The following is a 27,529-nucleotide window of genomic DNA, read 5'->3' as shown; positions in this document are numbered from 1 at the left end:
CGCAACATGGCGCAACATTCCGGAGGCAGGTAAGCCGTCTGGAAACGGCCCTTTTCAGAGGTCCCCAATATTTGAAGGGTCACCTCAGGCAACAAATTCATAAGACGTTAATTGAACATCTTATTGGATTTCATTCTGCTTCTTGATTTATGGAAAGATTGAAGGATGTGGGCAGTTTTACATTAACATTATTAGAATTGTGGGAAGCCATGTCGGTCTGTAAAGAAAAGCAAGATTTGGGTCCAGTAGCACTTTAGAGATCAACTAGATTTCCAGAGTATGAACTTTCGGCAGCCATATTCCTGATTTCTGTTTAATAAAAGCTAAGTCAATGTTATGAGTTTATTACACATGGTCTGAGTTTTACAGTTATTATCTAAGGCATGGAAAGAAAACATAAAGCCCTTTAGACTGAGGGGATTGAGTACATTTTAACTCCCATTTTCAGTGCAACCCCCTTCAGTTGCTATGCCTTTCACAGCATCAGAGTGTACAGTTAAACTATTGTTTCAAATTCCATTTTTGATGCTTCAATACACACTCTTCTAGGGCTTTCTTCATACATGAGGTTTAAATGTTTCTTTCCTTCATTTGCTCTCTAATGTGAACGCAGGACCAACATTATTCCGAGTGTATTGTCGAAGGCTTTCACGGCCGGAGAACGATGGTTGTTGTGGGTTTTCCGGGCTGTATTGCCGTGGTCTTGGCATACGATGGTTGTTGTGGGTTTTCCGGGCTGTATTGCCGTGGTCTTGGCATTGTAGTTCCTGACGTTTCGCCAGCAGCTGTGGCTGGCATCTTCAGAGGTGTAGCACCAAAAGACAGAGATCTCTCAGTGTCACAGTGTGGAACAGATGTAGGTCCTTTGTATCTGCCAAGACCACGGCAATACAGCCCGGAAAACCCACAACAACCATTCTTCCGAGTGCTCATACACAATACAAATGCCTCCCCTGTAATCCCCTTATCAATTAACAATTTTAAAAATCAGCATTTGTAAGGACCGCAGTAGATGTAAGGCTTGTGTGTAAATATTCTGTATGCATAAATTTGTTCTTTAACTCAGTTCTGATACATCTCTTTCCTCTATGCAACCTGTCACTTCTTTGAAAAGCATATGAAAAAAATGAGAAATTTCAGGTTTTATATATTACCAGAATTCCATATCGAGTATTTATTTGAAGATTTCAGACTACAAATAAGATCATTAATCAGGCAATAGTACACATTTAGCAACCAGGCACATCGCAGATCTGCCAGAATTCCATCTGAAGGAGGCGTCAGTCAAACTCTGACAGAGGAATCAAGAAAATAATGAACTGAGCACGTCAGTGCAGGGTTAGGAGGATGTGAAAGGAATGAAGAAGAAATTGACAGTAACAAGTGGACACTCCAATTTGTATAGCTTATGATGCGCTGCAGTGGGGAACAGCACAGATCTTATAAGGTTGGGGGGGCAATGTTGCCCCAAGTATAGGTTCTTCACTGAGCTGCTTTACTCCTTCTGGCAGCTGGAAAGTGAATGACCTCAGCAGGCTGATGAAGAAGATGAAGAGCTCAAGCTTTGCCACCTGTTGTCCCAGGCACATACGAGCCCCTGAAAAGAAAATAAGGGAAAACAGCAAATGAGTAGTACCTTTCTATGTATTTACTTGGATGCACTCCACCCCCCAGATCAGCATCTAGCTTGGACTTTGATAAGGTCACCTGAGGGGATGGGCCAACATTTCCCTCCACCTTCTAAAGTAGCTCCCTGGCAAGTTGCGTTGTGACTTCAATAATGCCATCCAAACCACATTTCATTGCCGAGCAGACACATTTTGTGTAGTAACAGCAAAAACACCAGTGCTTGGGGAGGACAGCAATTTTGTTTTGTGGGAACATTCTGGCTCCTTGTATCAGCCATGTCCAGAAACAACCCCTCCTCCCCCTAGTTCTCCGCCAATTCCCATAATGCTGTTTACCATCTCCCACCCCTTGGGACGTACTGGGTTGAGTTCAGCAGTAAGAGCTGCCAGGTAGAGTTGCTGTTTTCTTGTACTGAATTTTATGTTTTAATGTGCTTTTAAAGTGGTTTTATTACATGATATTATCTGATCTGAGCCTGCCCATGGGGAGAGCGGATTAGAAATTTAATAATAAATAAATAATAATAAAATAAAATATGGAATTTGATATTGTCACTCTCCGCTTTGTTGACTGACAAAAATAAGCGGCTTCTCAAGGAAGGCATACTGCTACCCATGAGGAATCTTTCTCAAGTTTCTTTAATGATTTTATAGGATATGAGTCTGTACTAGAGTTGGGGTTTGTTGTGGATAGAAAGGGGTGGCAGCTTTGTCCATCTATCACACTTAGCAGCCTCATGGCCTACTGAAGCTATGATTCCCGGGATTTTGTTCCTATAGTAGCCCCCCCCCCCCCGCATTGCCCTGCTATTATGTTCACACATTTAAAGGGCTTGATTAATGATTTGAATGCCAGACACTGGATGTGTTGAGACCTTTCCTAGAGGGAATCATTTGGCTGCAGTTTAAGTGATGAAATTAAGAGTGATCCTGCTGTCGTGTGTCTTTTGTTGGAGGTATTTAAAGGTTTTTAATTTTGTGTCAATCATATTTTTGTACCCTGCCCTGAGCCCATTTGTGGGGAAGGTGGGCTAAAAGAAAGAAAGAAAGAAAGAAAGAAAGAAAGAAAGAAAGAAAGAAAGAAAGAAAGAAAGAAAGAAAGAAAGAAAGAAAGAAAGAAAGAAAGAAAGAAAGAAAGAAAGAAAGAAAAAGAAAAACCTTCCAAGATGGCTTTTACTCAGCCCTCTTTTGGTGCTGTGCAGTGTCTTCCAAGGAAGGAAGGACAGGATTGTTTTGTCAAGCCTACACCTATCCTCATTTTGGGAAGAGAGTATAGCATCCAGCCAATAGACAAGGGAGGGAGGTTAGCAGCTGGGATGCTTCACAACACAGCCTATTCATATGCTTTGAAAAGAGGTCAAATCCCAGGTCCGCCCCTCCAGAGCTGTAACATTTGCAATGCTCTACTGCCATGAAAAGAGGATAAAAGAAAGTGGTCATTGCTCAATGGAAAAGGACATGCTTTGCTTGCAGAAATGCCCCCATTCGATTCCTGCTTTCATTACATAAGTATTTCAGGATTGGATTTCTGCTTCAGACTTTGCACTATTGTGCAAAGCATCAAACATTCAGAGCAAGCACTACATTTGGAGTTGTTAACTCCAGGTTGGGAAATTCCTGAAGATTTGGGGGTGGAGGCTGGGGAGGGCGGGGGCTTAGCCACACCAAGTGGTTAGCAACACTAACTACAGGGCTAATCTTCTTTCTGAATATAATAGCTCTAGCATGTTATAAAAAAGGGGAGGAGAGGAAATAAGTAGGGGTGTGCAAAGGCACAGTGGTTCGGCTTTCCCGATCCGGGAACAGCTATACCCGAATCGGCAAGCCAATTTGGGTATAGCTATTCGGGTATCGATTCGGCTTGATTCGGGGGTTCGGGTAAGCTTTTCAATGGGAAAAAGCCTCCCCAGGCTTTTCATGGCCTCCCCAAGTAGGTGACCTTTTCTCTACAACCTACAGCTGGGGGAGGCTTGTCTTGCCAGGGGTGGCATTTTGCATGCAAAATGCCCCCCAACCCTCAGGGGCCCTTCTCCCACCTTTCCTCCCACCCCCACCAAGGCTCAGCCTGCTCCCACTTGCGGGGGGCCTTTCATGGCCTCCCCAAGTAGGTGCTCTCAGCCCCCAAAGTCCACCCCCTACAGCCCCACACACACCCAATTCCCCCCAGCTGCCACACACAGACCCAAATCCCCACATTAGCCCCTCACAGACCCAAATCCACCCCTAGCAGCCCTACACCCATAAACCCAGGAACAGGCTGGCCAGCCCTCCCCTTTTGTTCCCTATGCTGGGAACTTCTAAACTCTCTTTCCCAGGGCAATTCCGCACAGCCCAGGGGTGCCACAATGATGGGCAAACTTCTGAGTGCCAACTTGTCTCTGGGAAAGAGCACCTGACCTGACACACAGACAACCACCCCCTGACACCCCCACCACCTACAGAGGAGGCTGGCCAGCCTCCCCATTGTTCCCTATGATGGGAACCAACTGTACATCAAAGAATAAAACATGAACAACTCTTCTAAGAGGGGCAAAATCAAGCACCTAGCAAAATGCTGCCCCGAATTGCCCTGAATCGATTCGGGGCACACCGGTTCGGGTTTCCTGAATCGATCCGGGTTTCCCTGAATCGATTCGGGTTTCGTCGAATCACCCTGAATCAGGGTGATTCGGGTGTTTTTCGGGTTTAATTAACCCGAACTGCACACCCCTCAAAATAAGTTACTTGTTATGTCCAAATTTAACAGAATTTTACTTTCCGCTGTTTCTTCCACAATATCCTACTAAAAGATTGCATAATATTCGATATAAGGTTTTGGTAATGAGATTGATAAGAACGTTCTACCCAACGAGCAGATATTCCTGAGTTTAGTCCTTCAGACAACCCTATAAACAACTATCAACCACAAATTAGTTCAGAAGTTTGCATGTACCTGCACTGAACGGAAGAAATGCTTCTCTTTCCACAAAATTTCCATCCTTGTCCAAAAAATGATTTGGGTTGAATGCTTCAGGTGTCTCCCATTGTGTAGGATCAAGAAGAACAGAGCGAAGATCTGGGCAAATCATGGTCTCCTGCAAGGATGAAACTGTTGGCTCAGGATGCATTCAGACAAGGACATTAAATTTTTTGTCAATCACTCTCTTAATTCTAATATTTGCTATTTCCTACAGTTGCTAGCTGGTGGCTGGCATCCAATAGAAAAATGGGGGGGCAGGGACATGATTGGTACTATTGCATCGACAGCATGAAGTCATTTCTGGATTGAACCTGGAAATGGTTATGCCATTCTAGGATTCAGTGGAAATTCTATGGTTTTACCATCCAGATTCTGATGACGATATATGACATCTTTAATTGTATCTAGTATGCTCCATGAATACTTATATCATTGAATGAAATCATACAGTAAAAGGTATATACTAGGGATGTATATTTCGGCTTTCCGAATGCCGAAAGAAAGCCGAAAGAAATGTCTTTCAGCTTTTTTCGGGTTACCCAAAACGTTTCGGAGGAAGCCGAAACGTTTCAGATTATCAGAAACAAAATAACCAGAAACGTTTCGGGTTTTTTGGGTTGTTTCGGCTTTTTTCAATGGGAAAATGCCTCCGTCTTCCCGGACGCCTGGGGGAGGCATTTTCCCACCAAATCATCCCTAAATTGATGGGGACCTTCCTCTACCCCCTCTCTAACAACCCCCCAAGATTCAGACCTATTGGACTTTGGGGGGCCATGTTATAGCCCCCCAAACCAGGTCCCCCTATCCTCGCCTAAGTAAGGGAAAAGTGAGCGTCTTTTTAGCTTGCTGCTGCTAATCTTCTTCATTATTTCCTATGGGAAAAAATGAAGAGGCAGGCTTCCTTTGCCAGGGCCCAACCCTCTGGGGCCCTTCTCCCACCTCTACTCCCAAGGCTCAGCCTGCTCCCACTTGGGGGGGCCATTTCATGGCCTCCCCAAGTAGGTGCTTTTTCTCCACCAATTGGTGGATACATTAAAGAATCACACCAAAAATTGCTGTCAAAAACGGTGAAGTGGGTTGTATTATTTTGTGTAGTACAGTGCTATCATGCCCTGTTGTGCCCTCCTACTGTGTAACCTAAAGCTGTTCAAGAAATAAAGTGTTTTTGACAGGAATTGTGCTTTTGTGATTCTCTGATGTTAAGTGAGTTGTGTTATTTTTGTGTAAGATACTGCTGCCATGCCCTTTGGTGTGCCCCCCTGCTGTGTACTTGGGGGGGTTGTTAGAGAGGGGTTAGAGGAAGGTCCTCACCAATTTTGGGATGATTCTGTGGGAAAATGCCTCCCCCAGGCGTCCGGGAAGACGGTGGCATTTTCCCATTGAAAAAAGCCGAAAGCCGAAAGCCGAAACAAAGCCGAAAGCCGAAAGCCGAAACGGCTAGCCGTTTCGGCTTTCGGCATTATCCGAAATAGATTCTTGTTTCGGGTAAAGCCGAAACAAGAAAGCCGAAAAAGTTTGGCTTGTACACCCCTAGTATATACATCATAATATTCACGCAAAACCGTAGTCCCACAACCAAGTCTCTCAGTGGTATAATTCAGTCTCCCAATCAAATTCCAAGACAATTACAATTTCTCAATGTTTCTACGCACTGGAGACCTCCACAGAGACGTGGAAAACAACAGCAGGACTGGTGGGGATCCAAAAGGAAAAAGGAGAGAAGGTAGATGAACCCCAAGTAATTGACTTGGACTTTGATTGAGAGACTGAATTATACCACTGAGAGACTTGGTTGAGGGACTACAGTCTTGCGTGAATATTATGATGTATATACCTTTACTGTATGATTTCATTCAATTATATGTGTATTCATAGAGCATATTCACCATGAGTAGTTCAACACAAACTTGAGTCTAGAGGCAGTTGGGAAACCAGAAGGCTTTTAGTGTGAAGAGAGCTTTCCAAAGTGCTACCACTATTGTAGAACTACAGCATTTATGCTGAAAAAGCTTCTTAAAAAACAAATGCTAAATACACGAACACTTCAGGTACTGATGGTTGTCCAATCGGATAAATTTTTCATGAGTAGATGAGCACAGATGGGGCCAGCTAACTTGGGGGTTGACACAATAATCCCTGTGTTATTTAATATCGTTTCTGGAGAACAGGTTCAAAAATTGCTAGAGGAAGCTCCTACATAACTCTTGGAAGCTGCTACATAGCTAAAGTGCACCTTATACATATTGCTCTTAGAATCCAGAATTTCCTGTACCTTTGGAATGACAAAACCCAGCATATTCACATCCTTTGTAGTTTTTCTGGGGACCCCAAAAAATAAGATATATTGGGAACGCTGGATCTCACAAATCACAGCATTGGTGTAGGGCAATTTCTTCCGATCTTGATATGTGAATGATTGAGAAGAACCCAAAACCTCTTCCATCTCCTCATGGACTTTCTCTGAGGAAAACAGTAATAAAAATGAATCTTCATTCTGTACATTGCATTTGCTTCTACCAAGTTACTGAATCAGTGAACCTGCTCTGTCACATATATTCAAGAAACTGGAATATACATTGGGCTGTTGGTTTGGGTCAGCAGCATCTCAAAATATTAAGGGGAACTTCTCTGGTCCATGCAACAGTATGTATTAAATATGAAAAGAAACAAACTGGAGTCTTTGTTACACATGGTCCCAGGGTTAAAAAAGGCACATGGAGAGCCTCTTCCTCCTGTATAGAACTAGAACAGGTGTTCTGAAGTAAAGAGATCATTTGTCTGTGTTGTATAAATAGTTTAGTTTGCAGCAATAATTCTCTGAGGGAAAAGGGAAATGATGGGAGACAGGTACTTAATGATAGATATGGGCATGAACAGAAAAAAAATGAACATGGTGTTCATTGTTCATTGCCATCCACAAACAACGAACAACGAACACTGATAAACATGATCCTGTCATGAACATGTTCTTTGTTTGTTGTTCATGGGGGCCAGCAGGCTCTCCTCCAGCCATCAAGATCTCTACTGCACCACTCTCAGAAACCCTACCTGAGCAGGCAGCAGGAAAGGTACCAATAATAAATAATAGCTTGGCCCCAGAGCCTGGCAGCAACCCTGGAACCTGAAGAGGTAGATCCCTATCCCACCACACACAAAGAAAATTCAAGCTCCAATGCACTCACGCTGTCTCGCTAACAGCAGCTGTCTCTCCCTGAAAGCCAGAGCTGGGAGCCCCCCCCCCCCGGTCTTTTCCTCTTGTAACAAATTTGGAGCTCCAGTCCACACTTGGAAGGAAGACCTGCCCATCAAGCTAAATTGGGCTTAGATTGGGGTTTCCAGGGCAACAGCAGGAGTTCAGACAGAGTTCAGACAATCCCTGTCTGAGTTGCCAAGGGAATTGATTGCAGGTGCCAGACAGTCTGGCTTGACAAACAGCAACAAACAGCAACAAACGAGGCTTGCAACAACCACCTGTTCATTTAGAATGGGGCCTCACAAACAGCTTGTTCGCAAACAGTAGATTGGGCTGCTCATGGGGTTTTTTAGTTCATATTGCTGTTCGTGCTCAAATGTTGTGGTGTGTAAAACAGAAGAAATGAACCAAAAATACACACAAAAATTGCCAGTTTGGTTCATTAAAGCAGTTTGTTGAACAGCAGGACCAAATTGGGAAACGAAGTTGTAACAAGCCCCTCCTCCAGCAAGTCTGAATATTTCAGTTTGGTTCTTACCCACACAGCAGTAGCTCAGGCAGGCAGGCAGGCGGGCAGGCAGGCAAGGCCACGCCATGTGGGCAAGCCCCACCTTGTTTTCTTTAACGGAAAACTGCATGCAACCAGTTGGATCCAAAAGTGAAAGACTGAGCCCAAGCATAGTTTAGTGTGATATCTTTTCATTGATGGGAAGGGGAATGTGTGCATCGCTCATTATATGTCCTGGGCAATAATAGTGGCATTGAGTGGGGGTTGGCTCATTCTCGTAGAGATCAATTTACAAAAGGCTTGCTTTACACCAAGGAGAGGAGCAATAAACAGCATCCGTAATTGAACCCTCTTGTTATTGTGTGTGTGCTCTAATTTGGTGGGTCAATCAGTCAACCTCTGCCATTATTTTAATCTCATCTTTTCTTTATTCATACAAAAATGAATTTTAATACTACAAAGATGGAACTTTGATGTCTTTTGAAAATAAATTACACAAACTAGTTATTAACACTGAGAGTTTATTTTGTTTGTTATTAGTACGGATTTATCCTGCCTTTCTTTCAGATAGCTGAGAGAAGGATACCTCTCATCCATTTTATCTTCGGTGAGAGAGAATGGGCTGGTATTTCCCAATTAAATCTACTTAGAATTCTAGGGACTTTTTTTCTAGTATCATGTATTCCATACAGCATTATCCTCTGCAGGTTTACTCACAAGTAAGTGCCACTTTATTCATTGGTAGTGTTGTTATGAGGCATGAAATTCCTTTTTCAGATATTTTATTTTAAGGTATAGCATGGGTTTCTCTTATTCTCTTTTTCTTTTCAAAAGAGGAACTTGCTTTAGTGTCTCATTAATTTATCTTGAATTTTTTTCTGACAATAGGATAGTATAGATTTCCTCACCTGAGGATTTCTGCCTGTTGTTGTGCCACTGTAATATGATACTAAAAGTAAAAATCAGTCTCATGCAGCAATAATATGTTCAGACAACTTCCAGCTTCTGTTTAATTGTTTCTTTAATGGCTCATCTTGTTCTTGATTTTTCAACCATGTTCGTAGCATATAAATAAATACATTACTTCTCAGAGATCTAAATTGGATATTCCTCTTCATGAAATTGCTAAAAGGAGGAATAGAAATGGATTTCTGGATGTTGGGGTAAAATTTGGTGAAGAGGAATTAAGAAAATTCCAGCGAGAATCCTATTCATTGATATTTATTCCCAGTTAAGGATGAATAGGACTGTACCGATAATCAGATGCAAAATATAAAAACTTAAAATAATTATAAACCATTTACTAAAAATAGGACGAAAAATCTGCCCTCAGGGCCATTATTTTCCTTGAATCAACGCAAAAGTCCCTCTTACCTTGGATGTCTGGGTGGTTTGCCATGAGGAGCAATGCCCATTGCAATGTCAAAGATATTGTTTCTGTTCCTGCGATGAAAAGGTCAATAATACATTGATTCAGATTGTCTTCATTGTATGTTGATTTAGGGTCATTCTTGTTCTGTTGTTGACAATAAAAGATGGGATCACATTTTCAACAAATTCTAAGTATTTGGACTCTGCAGCTAGAGATATAATACTCTTTAAATGTACAGAGGAAGTGTAAGACCTCTTACAACCACACCCAATGCCATATTCTACTAGAAACTTAACAGGCCCATGTATGGGTCCAGATAAGTTTTGTCATCCTAAATAAGCAAAAAGAAAAAGATTGAAAAGCAAAGATATCAGTACAAATCAAATATATTCTTCAGAAGAAATAAAATCTGCACAAATGAAGTACCTATTTATCAATGAACAAAATATTTACGACCCAGGAGACATTTCATTTATTAACCACACAAGACTCAATGTATTTTGACATGTTGTCTTTGTAAGTAGTCCCTTTAAGAAAATACTATAAATTCAACAATTTCTCCATGGGGGACATATAAAAAACCCAAGAATATAAGCAGACAGTGTATAAATGAATTCTCAGTCACCAATGCTCCACCAGCCAGCCATTCTTTAAAGGCTTTTTCTAAAATCCATAGCATAATCCCGCAGTACTATCCATAGGTAAAATCTCTCAGAAAAGAACCACTTTGCAATTTTCATTTCATACTAACTCAGTCACGTTATTGATGTTCTGCACTGGGATCTTTCATGGATCATTTTCTGTTTTATTTGTCTCAGATCAACCTATTTTTCTTTTAGCCATATGCAAGATTGTGTTACTTTTTAATACACACACATTCTTATAATTATGAATCTGAAGAACGTACAAAGTGCAGAAGAGTACAAATTATAAGTACAAAAATGTAACATAAACCTCCTAAAGTCCCAAAATGTTAAACAATATATATCATCGTCATCGTCATCGTCATCGTCATCGTCATCATCAGTCTGCCTTTGTCACTGAGATCCAAGGTGGATTACAATGCCATTAATGGCCAATGATGTAACAGTGCATCAACATTCTATATAAGATACAAATAATATTACATCTCTGGAAATTGCAGCCCTCTGTACTTTGCACTTCGCTTCTTTGGTGTGAAAGGTTTCCTACTTTTTCTCTTGGGTTCTTTACTAAACAATACTTGGAAAATGCTCTCTTTTTAGCTGAATCAGTTCCCTTTCCACCAACACTACACAGTACCACCAATTTCTGTGTGCTATAAATGTGTTAAATGTTCTCAGCAGTTAAATGCTTGTAAGCAAAGCATAACACTTAATAGCCGAGCAAGTGACCAAAGTTAAGCTTTTCTTCCAATTTTCTGAACTTGGAGCTTGTACAGAGAGTATGCAGGTTTCAGAGTATACCTGCCTTCATTATTTTCATGTTTATCGAACGTATCTGATTTCACATACCAGACGGATACTTACTTTCTTCATTTGAAATAGATAGAAATCAATGAAATCTTGTGGCTCAAGCACTGCCTGATGTTCCTTATGTTTTTCCACTTCCTTCTTTGCAAATAATTGTGCACCCTTTATATATTCAAGTGCCTTCTTGTGGGGCCCCGGGAGATGAACCATGAGCCATGGCAAAAGTTCATATAGCTGCAGGAAAAGAGAAGGCAAATTTTTAACAGTGCCATGATGGCTCAATTGATAAAATAACATTTTGGAATCTCATATCAGCATCAAGGCATGGATTATATCAATTAATTTTGCCCTCAGTGAGTGTAAGGTGGGGCCAATGGCTAGAACTGGCTAGAATGGAAAGGGTTAAGTAGCCCTCCTGGTAATTTTCCTCTCCCAATTGCTGTCTCCAAAGGTGAAAAATAGATCCTGTTCAGTGGGAGAATTTTGTCTGTGTGGAATCTTCCTAAAGTACTATGAAAGCAGCCAAGAACTACATTTGGAAACTAGACTGATAACATGGATGAAATTGGCAGTACACATAGGCAGTATGCATATGGCAAAGCCATAAGAAAGCTGAAAATCTAAGACAAGGGATGAAGAGAGCACGCGTTTATAGGAACGTGGAAGATGTTATGAAAACACTGGTCATATTATTCATGGGCAAAAAAATGGGTTAAATTATACATAATAGTTCGGGAAAGTCGTTGTCTCTTTTTCCATTGCTTAGGACCAGGATCCATTTCCTCGTCTGATAAAAGGATAACTATACAGATGATAAAGAATTGATGGGGGGGGTTGCTCCTTCATTCCTCTCCCTCCTTCATTCTTTTCTATTGGAGTGAATATTCAAAACAAATCTCTGGATAGATAGCTATGAAATTATGTTGGAATCTAGAAGGTTTTCTTTTGGTGGGCTAAAAGTGATTAGGGGGCTCAGTTTTGTCAGGACAGAGATAAATGTATTACTACATAATCATCTGTTATATGTCTTTAGGATTTCTCTACTATACATGGAGTGTATCGTGTAAAAGTGTTTTTGGATCATTTCTGTTAAACTGCCAAGTCAAATGTTCCTCACTGGTTCAGTATGGCCTATGGGGGCAGAACAGGATTTACATATATCTCAACTAGTCAGTTCGGGAGATCAATATAACAAAAGAATGATCAGCAAGCAGAGGTACTGTGTGAAAAATGATGCTTATATCCATATCCATGAACAAGGAGCCCCCTGACTATTTTTCTGTTGCTTATCATCAAAATGAATGCATATGTTTTTTTACCCTGAAAGAACCCATTCAGACCATCAACGTTTGAGTGAACCAATGAATATGCAAAATTCTTCTGCATCCCTACTCAGAGGTTCATATTAAAGCTGAAAGGAAAGGAAATCTGGAAAGGAAACCTCTCTGATCCAATAGGAAAACAAAAGAAAATTAACTTACAGCATAAAAGATGGTATGCATAAATCTAGACACATATTCAATGGCTTCTATCAACTTGAGAAATTCTTTATCTTCCACAGAAAACCGGTGTCCAAAAGCCACAACAGAGATCACATTGGAGACAGAATTAGTGATGGGTGCTGAAGGGTCAAACGGCTGCCCTGCAAATAAAGTTGTTTGTGCAATATTAATATTCCATCCCACCTGTGAATACTCAGCGTGCATTTCCAGTAGGCTGTACTGGTTAGAATATCAGTCTAGGATCTGACTGACCCACATTTGATTTCCCCCCTCTGCCATGGAAGCTTGCTGGGTGACCTTGGGCCACTCACACTCTCTCAGCCTAAAAACAGAAGAGAAGGGAATGATGGAAACCCATTGGAGAGAAAGGTCGGGTATAAATGAAGTAAAATAAAATACAAAATCTCATTGTGGAGTTAGTAGCTGGGCAACAGGTTTTCACAATAGCAAAGGATTAGAACTGATCCTAAACCACAGAGCCTATTCCCCTCTCCTGAGCTTTTCCAAGCCAAAACTGTTTATAGAATTAGGCTTGGGCAAGACAGTCCCTGCAGACACAGACTCTAGGAGAAGCAACTTCCCTTTCCGCCAACTACTAGCCTCTAGCCCAGAATAATCTATTGCATCCTGTGCTGGACTTAGGCCTTGGAGGAAGATGAAGCTGTTTCTTCACAGTACCTGCCTCTCTCAGGCCCAACTCTGTGAACATCTCTTCACTGAGTAAGCCCAGAGACAGCTTCGTCTTTATCCAACAGCCTTAACCTCCTAGCCCAGAAGAACATACTTCCAGTGGATCTCAGCATGTAATAAATATGGTAAAGTCTAAATCATTATTTACTGTCTGTGTTCATAGGGCTGGCAAATTTGGGGGGGGATTCCTGGAGATTTAGTGGTGGAACATCAGTGGGGTGCAATGTCATAAATTTGACCTTCCAAAGAAGCCATTTTCTTCAAGGGAACTGAAGTCTGTAGTCGGGAGATCAAGTGTAATTCTGGGAAATCTCCAGGTCTGCCTCAGGTTTGGCAACCCTATTTGTACAGTTAAATTAATCCAAACTTCCAGTGAGTAAATGTCCTGACCCCTGAGAGCCCCAGTCACCATTTCCAAGTGCTGAAATCTCTTTCAGCCTCATGGGGAATCAGGTCACTAAGTATGAGACTTTCAGTCTCCAGGTTTGTTTCTGGGAGTAAAGGCACACATGCCGTCAGTAACTTTTGACACCGGAAGTAAAATATATTTTATTAAGTTCAGATTAGGAAGAGCGTATGCAGGGCAGGAACCACTCTATTAAAGCTAGACATGGGTACGAACCAAAAAAAATTAATGACTCTGCGGTTTGCGGTTCGGTGCTGACGATGACCCCGAGGTCGTGAACTGCAACGAACATTTCCCATTGCCGAACTGGTTCGAGGTTTGTGGTTCATGGGCGTCAGAACGGCCCCCGCTGGAATTAGAAAGCCCATATTCCCAGGGAGTGTTTAACAAGCTCTCCTCCAGCCATTACCCAAGTTTGGTGAAGATTGCAATAGGGATCCAAGCTCCAATTAAACTCTCTGTCTCTCTCCCCAAAGACTAGCAAGTAGCAAGCAACACCTCTGTCACACTCCACTGTTCGCTGAAAGTGAAACCCAGTCTGGGAGCCCATGGCTACTTATAAGCACAGGTCCCATTGAGCAATGCAGGAGGTCTGTGTTTGGCCATCAGAGCTGCCTATCAGGGTTTGCAGGGATGAGATTGGAGTGCCCGTGGCTACAGAAACCCCTTCCCCCTTTCTCCCCTGGGTGTCTTCTCCCAACTTGTAACTGCTTTGCAGCTCCGTGGTTGGAAGGAAGACCTGCCGATCAAGGTAAGCTGGGCTTCCATTCGGGTTTCCAGGGCGACAGAAGGAGCACAGACAGAATTCAGGCATTCCCCCGGCTCCGTTTCCAGGGGAATTGATTGCTGGCACCTGACTGTCTGGCTTACTGAACTGTGGCCGAATGCACCGAACCAGGCTTCTTCCAAATGCTAGTTCGTTGGACGCGGACAATCACGAACCGCCGAATCGTGATTGTGCGATCGCCAATTTTGTGGGCTTTTGAAGTTCGTAATGTGGTTCGTGCCCATCTCTAATTAAAGCACAGAGCAACAGGCAAATGAAAATAATAACAACTTGTCTATGCTAACTTAGACTATCTAACTAGACATTAAAATAGCTTGCTATCTTACATACTAGGTATTGCTCATATTCACAAACAGAAAGAAAAGTCCAAACCATGCCAGGCTGCTCTGGTCATCACAATCTCTGGCATGGAGCAAAGTCTCTCTCACATACTGGAAAAATGGTTCTGGGTAGAGAGGTTCAGATTGAAATTGAGAGAGGACTGAGGAGCCATCTTTTCAAGAACTGTCAGCCAATCAGGGCATACTTGTCTAACAGCATTGCTATCATGAGAAACCAGGGAAGGCAATTGGGGCTGATACTCCCTTCCACCTAAGGACATCTTTCCTTGAGAACAACAGGCTACAGGTGCAATTAACGAAGAGGCCTGTTCATTTCTTTCTCAGGGTGCCAGGCCAAAACTAGGCCTGTGGAAATTTACAGTTATTCAGGCAGGCCAGCAATACAGGTTATGAAGCTGGTCTAGACAGTAATGATAATGATAATGATGACGATGGCAATGACGACAATAAAACAGGTATATCACAGCAACCACGGACCAGCTCAATTTCCTAATATCACATACCCTTTGTAGATGCAAAAGTCTCAGTAAGCTGCCGGGCCTCTTCTTCTATTTGGTGCTCCAGGCCTTTCTTCCCCAGTCCCAGCTTCCGCATGGCAACTATGCCAAACTTCCTCTGTTGCTTCCAGGTGTGGCCATTTGACAATGTAATACCTAAGGTCAGGAAGAATCAATGAGAAATTATTACTAAAAAAAATTACAGTTAAAAACCTGTTTAGGTTGTCTGCATAGAAAAGAAACCGCATGTTGAAAAGCTATCCCCTTTCTAAAACATCATAGAACTGCAATGCCATTGCAGAATCTGTCCCATCTGTTTTGGTGATATGTCTCTGTTATTAGCCGGCTATATATGTTTCAGAAAAGCAAAGCCATCATTCATTTCCTTCTACCAGCGTTCAAGAATTCAGTGGCAGTGCCCAATACATTTCACTCTATTTGAGTAACCTTGACTAACATCATGATTTAATCAGAGATGCCATGGATTTATGTGGAACAACTGGACACACCATATTCAACTTTAATTGCCATCTTCCATAATTAAAAGTCTCTAGCCCTTATGTTTACAGACCACAATGACAAGAAGAAAGGAAGGAAGGAAGGAAGATAACATTTCAGAAATCACAGCAATAGATGGTTACTGTGCATTGTTTATATTTATTAAAAATCATCTTACAAGTTCAAATTTCAAAGCACACAGACAATAACAAAACCCCATGTATCTCCTCCCCCAATTTCCTGCAGCCCCTATACCCCATAAAACTCTTCCCAAATAGAGTAGACTGGAATTGCCTTCTAAAAACCTTTACAGATAGCACCCCCATCACCTTCTCAGGGAGTCCATTCCCTAGGGTAGGAGCTATGATAAAAAAAGCACAGGTAGAGTGCCAAGGCTGCCCTAAGTGAAGGTGTTACCCAAAGAGCAGGTCTCCTTGTGAGTAGGGGGATTTAGCAACAAGGGGAAGCTTGCGAGAGGGGGGTAACTGGGATCTTTTGTGCCAATGTGTACGAGGATCCCTTCTTCTACAGAACCCTTTCAATAAGCAGACAGATGTTCACTCAAAAAGGGATTTTTATTTAAATGACTACAGATCAATTCACACAAAACACACAGCACACACCCATAGCTAACTAGAAAAAAAAAGTGAGGAAAGTTGGAGAGAGTTGCAGAGTTGGGCTTATAGTTACCAGAAGGTTGAGGGTGTCCAAGGGAGAGCAGCTTCAGTGACCAGTACTTCATGGCAAGAAGGAGAAAGGCTCAAACATGCCATTTGAGGGCATGTGGAGGTCCAGAACACACACACACTGAGCACGTGGCAGGACAGCTAGATACACTGTGAAACATGCCCTGAGGCAGGACTGAGAGTCTCTGCCCTAAAACAATGCCTTAATGGTTCTTCTCAGGGTGGGACAAAGGACTGGAAAACTGTCTCCAGGGTGAGACAATGAACTAGGAAGGTTTAATTAGGTCTTTCTGAGAGGAACTGTAAGTGTAAAAAGATTATTTGATGACCCATGATGGCTGGATGGGTAAGGTGATAATATCATGACGTTTTCTTGGCAGACTTTTTACAGGGTGGTTTGCCATTGCCTTCCCCAGTCATCTACACATTATCCCCAGGAAACTGGGTACTCATTTTACCAACCTCAGAAGGATGGAAGGCTGAGTGAACCTTGAGCCGGCTACCTGAACCCAGCTTCCGCCGGGATCGAGCTCAGGTCATGAGCAGAGCAGAGCTTGGACCGCAGTACTGCAGCTTACCACTCTGCGCCACGGGGTAGAGTAGAAATGGCAGGGTGTGTGAATGGATTCATTCAAGTACTTCTGGAGACCTCCATTGTTCTTATGGTTATGCACACACTCCAGGGGGTGGGACTAAGGGCCAAGCTACACATGACGAATGACACTTGAACGGCAAGTGGATTGAGTGGAGGGCAAGTGAACAGGGAGAAATACACTTGCTGTTCAAGTGTCATTCGTCATGTGTAGCTTGGCCCTAAGTTAGTCTTACTTCACTTCTCACATTCCATACGTTTTCATCCCCTGCCTAACCAGGCAGCTTGTCTGTGTTTTAAACACATGAGCAGAGGGGCTTATAATATTGCTATATTCATAAGCCTTTATATCGTGAGGGAAAGTATGACAACTTACAAAGTAACAACTAGCAGGTGGCTACTTGAGGACTGCAAATAGCATACAAGTACATAAAATAAGAGATGGTGTTTGAAATATGTGGGTCATAGACTTTGAATGGCTTTAAACACATCCTTTAATTGATCTCAAGAAGGAACTAACAGGAAATGTTGCTATTTTAAAACAGAGGAGAGATGTATCCATCAGCTAACCCCCGACAATAATCAGGGTGCCATATTCTGAACCAACTGCACTTTCTGGATTGTCTTCAATGGCAGCCCAAAAAAGCACATTACACAGTAATCAAACAGTGACATTACAAAAGCACAGATCAACAAGGCCTGACTGGCCAACTTGAAGAAACACCGGGGCCCACACTTTCCTGGGAGTGCTGGTTGCAGGCAGTGGAGGGAAGTGGAGGGTAAGACGTAGGGCAGCCGCCATGTTTCTTCAAGCCACAGGGGCTCCCATTGACTGTTGCTGGGGAGCCCAAGTGGCCACAGTTCAAACTGCCGGCCAGCCAATCAAGGATGGCCGGCTGGGGCAGTTGCGGGTGGGGAGACCCCTCCAGACCTGGGAGGCAGGGTTCTCTCTCAGGTCCATGGCAAGGGGCCTCAAAAGGAGGATAGCCTTGCCCCTTGGCATTCCACTCAATGCTGGCTCCCTTTAGTTCTAACGGATCTCATCACGGATTGTCATGGGTTCATGTGGGGTATCCTGTAATAGTTTTTTCTCCTTCTTGTCACGACTTTTGTGTGGCCATTTGGACATGAGGCACCAATCCGTTTGGAGGGAAACAGAGCATTGGCACTCAGTTTCCCTATTATGGAATCCCCTTAAGGGATTGGGAGAGTGAGGCTTGGCAGGTGCATGCCCAGCTCGAGGGCTGTTGGATCCGCCTCACTCCCAGATAGCAGGGGATCCACACAGTGGCATCTGCCCGTGTGGTCTCCCTCTAACTGTCATCGCATCGTGACACCCCTTGGCAAGGGTCTGAGGGGGCATGGGGGTCATCAGCAGTCCGGTGGGACAGCTGACTCTGGGATCCATGCCCCATGTAGTGCCAATGCTCCGTGAGCTGTAAAATCAATAAAGTTGTGGCCTCCTTTAATTCCAGCACTTGTGTTGAGCATGTTTTGACACTGTGCCCCTCACCCTCCCTTCCCCACATCGATGCTAGCCTGCAAAGGAGAGAGTTGGTGAACCAAACGTAGCTCACAGAAGGCCACTACAGCCTATGACAGCTTCGAAGCAGTACCTCGGCTACTCCAAAGTTATCCTGGCAAACTGCTCAAATGCTGTCATACCTTCTGAACAGCCTCCTAGGGAGTATACGTTCAATGGAGTGGATTGAAATCATTAGTTGTAGGTTAGTTGTTTTAAACATGTATAAATCCTAGTACATGGTGTCTGATCTTCCTTTTGGAGCTTGGTGGAAATTTTAAAAAACTTACATTTAGACCAGCTGGCCACTTCTCGCCTATCCTATCTACTTCCCCCCATTCTTACAGCTCACTGGCTGTTTCTTCCCCTTGTTTCATTTCTCAGCCCCACTCAGAGTTCTCCTGGAATTACAACTGATCTCTAGACTACTGGCATCAGTAGGGGCATGCATCTACAACATTTTCATTGTGGTTTCATATCTGGAGCTTTTGAGTGAGATGATTAACTTGACTGGGTAGTTTTCTGTTGGGGTGTTGCTGGGTAGGGGTCAAAATTCGGCAGCTTTCTTTCCAATTTCATGATTTTCGTGGAAGTTCGTTTCAATGGGGAAAAGGGCAGGGGGCAATTGAAATCTTCAAGGCAACCCTATCCCTGTCCCTACCGCCCTTAACACCTTGAGAATAGGGCAATGATTTTTGAAGCCTACTTTCAAACTCCCCTTCACATTATAGTAACGTCATGCATTCTTTGTTGATTGCCGAGTTTATGTAAAAACAAAACCAATGGCAATCAGTTTGATGGCAGCACCAAAAGACAAGGCTAGTAAATGCGGAGAAATCTGGTTTCCGGTTTTCACCAGCTGGAGTAATCTGAAAGAGATTGCAACATTCAGAGGCTTCCTTTCCTCTGGTTTCTTGCACCTAGAGAGAGGAGAAGGATAATCTTGTCTTTCCAGCAACTTACTCCGTTCTTCTCCTACAGCTTTCAGGAAAGGAGTCAATGGCCGGTCCACAAAGTCTTTGGAATGGTTTATCAGCCCTTCTTTCACTGCCTCAAATCCAGACAGTACAATGACAGGTTTAGGTCCCAGCCATGCAGTGTAAACGTTTCCATGCTGTTTTGCCATCTGTCATTCACATCAAAAGAAACAAGAGAAAGGTTAATTTAATTCAGCTAGTTTGACCATGACACGCATAGTTCACTGTTATTTACCTCTTCAGTTTCCGTTCATATGCTGTTCTCTTTCCTGCCCCCTCTTCTTTACTAATTTCTTTTCTCTTAGATTCTTATCTTTCCCCATCTCACCTCCACTTCCTTCTCCTGGAGGCATTCTCACTTCTCAGCTTCTCATATTAGGCTTCTCTTAATTTTCCACCCTTTCAGTTTGTCTGAGAGTAATCTGTATTCCAGAGAATCGTATATTTACTTAGTACATTTTATCTCCTCCTTTTCCAAGGAATTTTGGTTACCATGCACTATTTTTCTCTCCTTCCTCATATCTTCACAATAGCCCTGTAAAGTAGGCTAGTCTGAGAGGGACTGACTGGGCTAAGGTCTCCTGGTGAGTTTCCCAGCAGACTGGGGACCCAAATATTTTGCTGCCATATTCTGTTCATGTGAAACTGCCATAGATAATCCGAGCAAATCCACAGCTGAAGCACAGTACCAGAGTTTATTCCACCATTCAGTTCCTTTTCTTGCTCCCTCCCCCAATTGGAAGAAGCACAAGTTTTAGGAGGATGCCAAAAATGCTTGAAGATTTTATCACAAACTGACTTTAATTAGAATTTCCCATTTGCCCCCCTATACGGAATGAAGAGACAAGACACAAGGCTTGGGTAAAAAACAGGGCCATTTTATTGACCAACAGTAACTAGAACTTAACCAAGAACTAATAACAGCAAAGGTATAACTAGCGGTACAGGTCGAGCAAGTGGTCAACTGGACCTCCTCCTCGACCTGCATGGGCGAGCACCCCATGCCCCAGGCGCAAGCCATCCACTGCATGGCTGTAACCCGGCCGGCCAGGCGAATGGTTCCCCCCTTTAAAGCACCATACACCCCAGCCGTAAAGCCCGAGGGAAGGCCTTTTTCCGGGGGTTCCAGGGCAGTCTGCCCTCTCAGCTGGCAGCCATAAAGCCTGCCAGCCGATCTGAGACAGACCCCCATTCCCCACCAATGGGAAGGTGCCACCGGGTACTCACTGGCCCGCTCTGCCTATCCCAACTAACCTGCAATGTGCTAAACAAGGTGCCCCTACCAAACCTAACTGGCAGTACAAGGTAGGTGAAAAACACCCCCCGCCAACGGCCAATCCGGCGAGGAGCAAAAAAATTCCTACCTGGCCCTGAAAACTAGCGACCGGCAATACCTGTACTGCCACCAACTAGGGTGTGGAGGGAGGGTCGAGCTTGCAAAAGCAACTGCACAAAAGGTGGAAGCGAGGCTGGCATATATTTGCTAAGCCACGCCCCCTCACAGCACCTGGATGCCCAGGAAAGCAGGCTTCTCTCACCCTCCATGAAGGAGAGCAAATGGTGACACCCGGGTAAGTGCTCTGCGCGCGCACCAGGAGTGCCGTTATGCTTTTAAAATTTTGCTTTAAAGGGTGTGTGTGTGTGGGGGGGGGTCAGTTTAATTTGGCAAACAGCAATTTGTTTCACAGTTTTGTTTGGAAAGTTTGGCCCTTTACAGAGTCTGTAGTCTGTCGCTGGGAAGATTAGACTTGCCTTGTGCTGAAAGAGAAATCAGGGCGTTCTTGCTAGATGAACTGTTTCTGAGCTGATTTCAATGCACTCCCTGCAGTCAGGCATCCACTGAAAAGAACTTTTTTGGAAAAAAAAAAGAGAGCTCAAACTAGCTCACCACAGGAAGAAGAAAAGCTCCTGCCCTGCCTCAATGCCATTTTGTTACACAAAACTGCATACGTGTCATGTCTGACTGTGCCCATTCATCCATGCCAATGTCACTGGTGTCAAGTATATGTTTTGTCACCTGTCCATCTTTGCCAGGGTGATCCATGCTTGTGAGCCATGTTCGTGGTCCACTGCCATTCATTCAAACCAGTGTTGTAACTGATAAGTTCATTCTTTAATAACCACTTTCGTTTCCTCACATTTTCACAGACTAGCTGGCAGCTGATACAGCTGCAGTCATTCCCCCCCCCCCATTAATATTGTTTAATCTGACCTTGAGTGTCTGAATTGTTGCATTGCTTAGTATCTTGTCTGTCTAGTGTGTGAACTTTAGAAATGTTTACCAGACTGCTTCTGTACATGTGATCTAGGGGGGAGGAAGTTGGTTGATTATATTATCCTGTAACAGCCTGAAGCTTTATTCCTTTCAAAGAGAAGGCTTACCTGCCTTTAACTTCATGTACTCCTATGGACCTGTGTATATGTAACAGGACTGATGTCCTGAATAAAAGTCATTTAGCCAAGGATATGTGTCTTGCTGAAGTGATCCATGGATCTGTCTGCCATAACCTGTCATCCATAGTCTGACATTAGGGTAGTTATTTCATTAATTTAGTGCTCCATATAGAGAGTCTACGCACAGATTTTCCATGTGAAACACAAAGATGGCAAAATAAATTCTTCCCCCTCATATGCTCAGAAAAATGGCTTAGGGAGAAGGCATGAGTGCTTTCTCCTCTCAGGGTGCTATTCTGAGCTCTCTATTTTTTTTTAAAAAAAACAGATTGTTCCCTTTTAGCTGATGTCTGACAGCAGGGATCATATTCAAAACAATGTATGCCTTTGCAGAAACATATCATCTAGTGAGACCCCAAAGGGGGAATAGAAAGCAAGGGGAGAAAGAATAGCAAGGTCTGTAAGAAAGAAAGAAGGATAAATTAACTTAGTTACATTTTTAATCCTTGCCTACATCAAGCAAGTACTTGCTCCTGCCCACCCCGGAGGTCTCCTTGCAGATTTGTTTATGCAGGCTGTTAGAAAAGTAGAAGGCAGTAGGAAAAGAGGAAGACCTAAAACTAGAAGGCTTGACTCAATAAAAAAAGCCATGTCCTCCAGTTTGCAGGATCTGAGCAAGTCTGTTAATGACAGGACTTTTTGAGGTCTTTCGTTCATAGGGTCGCCATAGGTTGGAGGCAACTTGATGGCACATAAAGGAAGCTTGCTGACTCACCAGTGGGCTGTGTTGGCACCATTGTGCAGGATGCAGTGGAGGCATGGCCAGCCAAGAAGAGGGGGAATGCCCATTCCTCCTCTGGTTCAGCTGCATAGTCAGTACCATTCCTTTCTGGAGGTTCGGCAGGAGCATCACATCCCAGTTTTTCTTTGTCATTCAGGTAAAAGTGGCTCTTGCCAGGGTCTCCCGGGAGGGATGCAGAGGAAAACTGGTTGAGCACCAAAAGGGAGAATGGGCAGAGCTGAGGGGGGAAGATAGATTTAGCCTGGCCCCCGGACCCCCTGTTACCCTGAGGGCCCCTCCTCCGTGGCCCTTCCTGGCCCAGGGCTTCCACAGCTTGCTCTGTGGGGGGGGGCATGACCCAGAAAACTCCTGGTTCCAGGGGGCTGGAGTTTGGTTGGGGGGGTCTCCTGCAGGGGAAGGTACTGGGCCTGGTGGGGGCCTACCATGGCCAAAGGGCCCCAGCCAGCCCCACCATGCTGGGATACCCCTTGGCATGGTCGGGAGGCATGGCCATACCACACTGGGGACTGATGGGGCTTCCCATGGCCCATGGGAGCCTTCCGCCGGCATTGCTGCTTCGGGGTGACTCTGAGGCCACAGGGGGCTTTCGCCAGCCTGCCGCGCCTGGGCTGCACCCTGCGCTGCCAGGCTGCATGACCTGGGCCATGCCTGGGACTGATGGGAGCTTCCTTGGGGTCCCAGTGGCCTGTGGGGCCTGCGGCAGCCCCAGCATGCCAAGGCTCTGGAAATCTCTGGAAATATGGAAATCTCAGTTGCTATCTGGAAGGAAAAGTTTTTAAAAAGTGCTGTTTTCTTTAATGGTCATGTGGCATCTAGTTGAATATCACTGGTAAGAGAGAGCCAGCCCCTTCACCCCAGTAAGTAATTGGCTCCGATGTTGAATTATTGTTACCATTTTTCTAATATTCCGTTGAAATTGGGTCTGCAGTAGCTTAAATCCATTATATCTATTCCTGACCTCTGGAGCAGCAAATAAGTTTTTGCATTCTTCTCTCTGCTAGCCCATTGAAAATTTATAAATTTGTTAGATTTCCACAAGGAAAGCCTCCCCCCCACAAAAAACCTTTTTTATTTATTCAACAGACAAACTGATACGTTGCACTGTGTAAGCCTTTTATTTTCTGTTGCATGGTCTTAGGTGAGGTTTCCCAATGTGGAAATGGCTGGGCAGAATTCTGAAGCAACAGGCAGTATTACAAATTACAGATTGCATTTCAGTTTAAGCATTCAACGAATGTAACCAGTACAGCTGCTGCCTTGACTGAGGAATGCTTGTTGCACAAGATACACTCTCACCACAGCGACAATATTTTTAAAAAATGAGAAAAAGACATTTTAGGTAATTGAATTCTCTTCCAAATACATCTGGGTATAGCTTGTCAGTTATGTTCATATTCCATGATTTCTGAAGTTTTCACAGTTATGATCTGCACCAATTCTGAATCATTTAGGATTGTATTGTGCACTTTCAGTATTTTGCTCTGGCTATTTCTTTACCATATGGGGCAGCTACTTTTCCCTCCTTTCCTTGAGGGTCATTCACTGTTCTCTGGCTAGGCAGAAAAGTTTTGTTTCTGAGGGCTAATTTTGTCCAATCATACTCAGAAGCCCAGATTGAACAGAAGGCAAAATGACACTGAAACATTTTTGACTTTGCTTTTTAAAAATGCTTCAATGATCTCCCTCTGTTATCACTAAGTACACAAACTTATTGATCTCCATAGTGTGGTTACTGATTTCCATTTAGCGAATGATGTGTTTTTTCCCTCTAATTTTCCTGAATGGAAAAATATTAGAGGGTTGCATACTGCAGTAGCTTTTTACCTCCCATGTGTCATGATGACTTCATGGGAGGTCATGACTAGAGATGGTCACGAACTGCATTACGAATAGAGATGGGCACGATCCGAATTACGATCCAAAAAACCACACGATAATGGCCATCACGCGATTGTGACTCAGCGGATTGTGATCGGCCATGGCCAACGATCCAGCGATCGGGAGGGGGGCTGGATCGTGCTCAGATCGGGAAGCCAGACACTCAGGCGCCAGTAATCTATTCCCAGGGCAACAGAGCCAGGGGAATGCCTGAGCTGTGTTTGCCCTCCTTTTGTCTCCCTGGAAACCCGAATGGAGCCCAGCTTTCCTTGATCGGCAGGGCTTCCTTCCAACCACGGAGCAGCAAAGCAGTCACCAGTTGGGAGAAGACACCCAGGGGAGGGAGGGGGAAGGGGGTGTTCTGTAGCCATGGGCACTCCAATCTCATCCCTGCAAACCCTGATAGGCAGCTCTGACGGCCAAACACAGAAGGTCAAACACAAACACAGATGCCGCCTTCATCACCCACTGTTCTTTTCTCACCAGTGTGCTCCCTTTTGGCCTGGCGGGCGGGCACATGGAGGGTGCTGCCGGTGAGCGGCCAGACCCCCTGCCCCCTGAGGGGAGGTGGCTCGCTGCCGTCTCCCCGTGCCGGTGGCCGCTGCCAACACTCACCTTCCCACATAGCTGGGAATAGCAGCGCGCCCCGCTTTGGCCTCCACGATCCACGATCCACGGATCAGGAACGGGAGATGATCAGTGTGGATCATTTAGTCGGGATCATCACCGGCACCAATCCACAATCAGCCGGATCAGCAATTTTTTTTGGATCGTGCCCATCTCTAATTACGAACTTCAAAACCCCATGAAAATGGCTGCCTGGCTCTGGGGCCAAGCTCAGTGGGCACCTCGGCTGAGGGTTCACATTAATTATTGATCAGTGTCTGATCGGGTCAGGTCTGTGGGAGTAGTGGGCTAGGGCTCTAGTCCCTCCTTCCCTCTGGTGCCAAGGCTGCTGCCAAGCCCTGGGGCCAAGCTTGGTGGGCACCTCAACTGAGGGCTCACATAAGTGCCTGATCTGCTGCCTTGACTGAGGAATGCTTGTTGCACAAGATACACTCTCACCATAGTGACAATATTTTTAAAAAATGAGAAAAAGAAATTTTAGGTAATCAAATTCTCTTCAGAATACATCTAGGTACAGCTTGTCAGTTATGTTCATATTCCATGATTTCTGAAGTTTTCACAGTTATGACCTGCACCAATTCTGACTCATTTAGGATTGTATTGTACACTTTCAGTATTTTGCTCTAGCCATTTCTTTACCATATGTGGCAGCTACTTTCCCCTCCTTTCCTTGAGGGTCATTCACTGTTCTCTGGCCACTCGGGAAAGATTTGCTTTTAAGAGCTGATGTGGCCCCATGAGATTTACAAGCCCAGATTGAATAGAAAGTGAAATTACACGGAAACATTTTTGACTTTGCAATTAAAAACAGCAATAATTTTCCGGTACCTCTGTACCTCCTGTACCTCTGTACCTCTGTTCTCAGACTGATACCAGATGTCATTTATCTCCTTTACTGATTTCCATTTTGCTAAGGATTTGTTTTTTCCTCTATTTTCCTATCAGAGGGCTGCATACTGTAGCGGCATTTTAACTCAATATCCCATGGCTTGAGTAAAGTCAATAAACATGTTTTTCAAATGCTGAAAACTTGTCTATCATTCAAGTTTGTCAAGCACTACTAAACACGCTCTTAATCAAGCAGATACTAATCAAGCTACTAACCAAATTTATCAAGCAGCTACTTCTCAAGCAGCAACTAATGAAAAGGGACATTGGAGTGTGGTGAAGATCAACACCTTCAGCCTTTGAGAATTTCCCAGTGATGTATGTTCTAAACTGCTACTTTTGGAACAACAGTTCAGTACCTGTTACTAGAGATGGGCACGATCCAAAAAAAATAAACGATCCAGCTGATCGTGGATCGGTGCTGGCGACGATCCCGAATTAACGATCCGCACCCATCATCTCCCATTCCCGATCCATGGATCGTGGATCGTGGATCATGGATCGTGGAAGCAAAAGCGGAGGGGCACCCCACTGTTCCCAGTGATACAGGAACGGTGGTTCACGATCACGCAATGGCCATTATCGTGGGTTTTTTTCTATTGTAATGCAGATCGTGCCCATCTCTACCTGTTACCCTTAGGCAACCTACACTTGCCATCAGGTACATGGCTGTCTCGCCACCAAATTTGATGGACTGTTTAGAGTCCACAAACAAAGCAAACAGGTTGCTTAAGTGGAGCTGATTCTCTTTCATTTTTCATTTGTATGGTCAAACAAGCTGCCATTCTCCTTTGCAGGTGCCCTTCCTTAGATTTGGGCATTCATGTGGAGGTCATGAAGAAATTGTGTAGAAAATATTCATAGACATCTCTTGAGAAGAGAGGTTAAAGAATCAACCCTTAATGAAACCTCACCTGTGCAGGTGCAGGAGCCATGTGTGACACTGCGGAGATGACTGACTACCAAACAATACCACACAACCTGTGTAAGCCTAGTAAGAAAAAGACTGAAAATGTCCTCACATATTTCACTACAGGGAGTAATTATATGGAATGACATACCTCAATGAGAACATCTTTGGAAGGCTTGAAGCCTAACCGCCAAATGCTTCCAATGATGGGCAGCCGGAGAGGTCCAGGAGGGTAGGTCCTCCGTGACGACAGCTGCTTCAGAAAGTGCAGAATTAAGAGGCATGCCAGCAGGGCTACTAAAATTGTCTGTAGTCCCAACATTGTCTTTGCTTTTTTCCCCTCTACCTTTGTATTTTTCACCTGCTCTTCCTCTATTGGCTTTCCTCTCCTTCCAGATTGTTGCCACTTATCTCAGTTTTC

At 44.0% G+C, this 27,529-nt stretch overlaps 1 protein-coding gene across 3 annotated transcripts; it reads right to left on the bottom strand.

Annotated features, from left to right (window-relative positions):
• Positions 1–11: 11 nt before the first annotated feature.
• On the bottom strand, positions 12–27,529 carry LOC129332128 (cytochrome P450 2J2-like). Of its 3 annotated transcripts, XM_054982983.1 has the most exons (10): positions 27,455–27,516; positions 27,260–27,361; positions 19,596–19,758; positions 15,341–15,490; positions 12,593–12,753; positions 11,169–11,345; positions 9,663–9,804; positions 6,860–7,047; positions 4,561–4,702; positions 12–1,597 (listed from the first exon to the last, which is right to left on the bottom strand). In XM_054982983.1, exons 3-10 carry the CDS (start codon positions 19,756–19,758, stop codon positions 1,407–1,409), a joined length of 1,314 nt encoding a protein of 437 aa, XP_054838958.1. In that variant the 5' UTR covers positions 27,260–27,361; positions 27,455–27,516; the 3' UTR covers positions 12–1,406. The 3 variants fall into 3 exon arrangements, with proteins under 3 accessions (XP_054838958.1, XP_054838956.1, XP_054838957.1); XM_054982981.1 differs by having other exon boundaries at positions 27,260–27,529; XM_054982982.1 differs by lacking the exons at positions 27,260–27,361; positions 27,455–27,516 and adding an exon at positions 22,779–22,889.

This window comes from Eublepharis macularius, chromosome 6 (assembly GCF_028583425.1).
Source record: "Eublepharis macularius isolate TG4126 chromosome 6, MPM_Emac_v1.0, whole genome shotgun sequence".
NCBI lineage: Eukaryota > Metazoa > Chordata > Lepidosauria > Squamata > Eublepharidae > Eublepharis > Eublepharis macularius.
The sequence above is the reverse complement of the archived record's forward strand: the minus strand, read 5'-3'. Positions and strand labels throughout refer to the sequence as shown.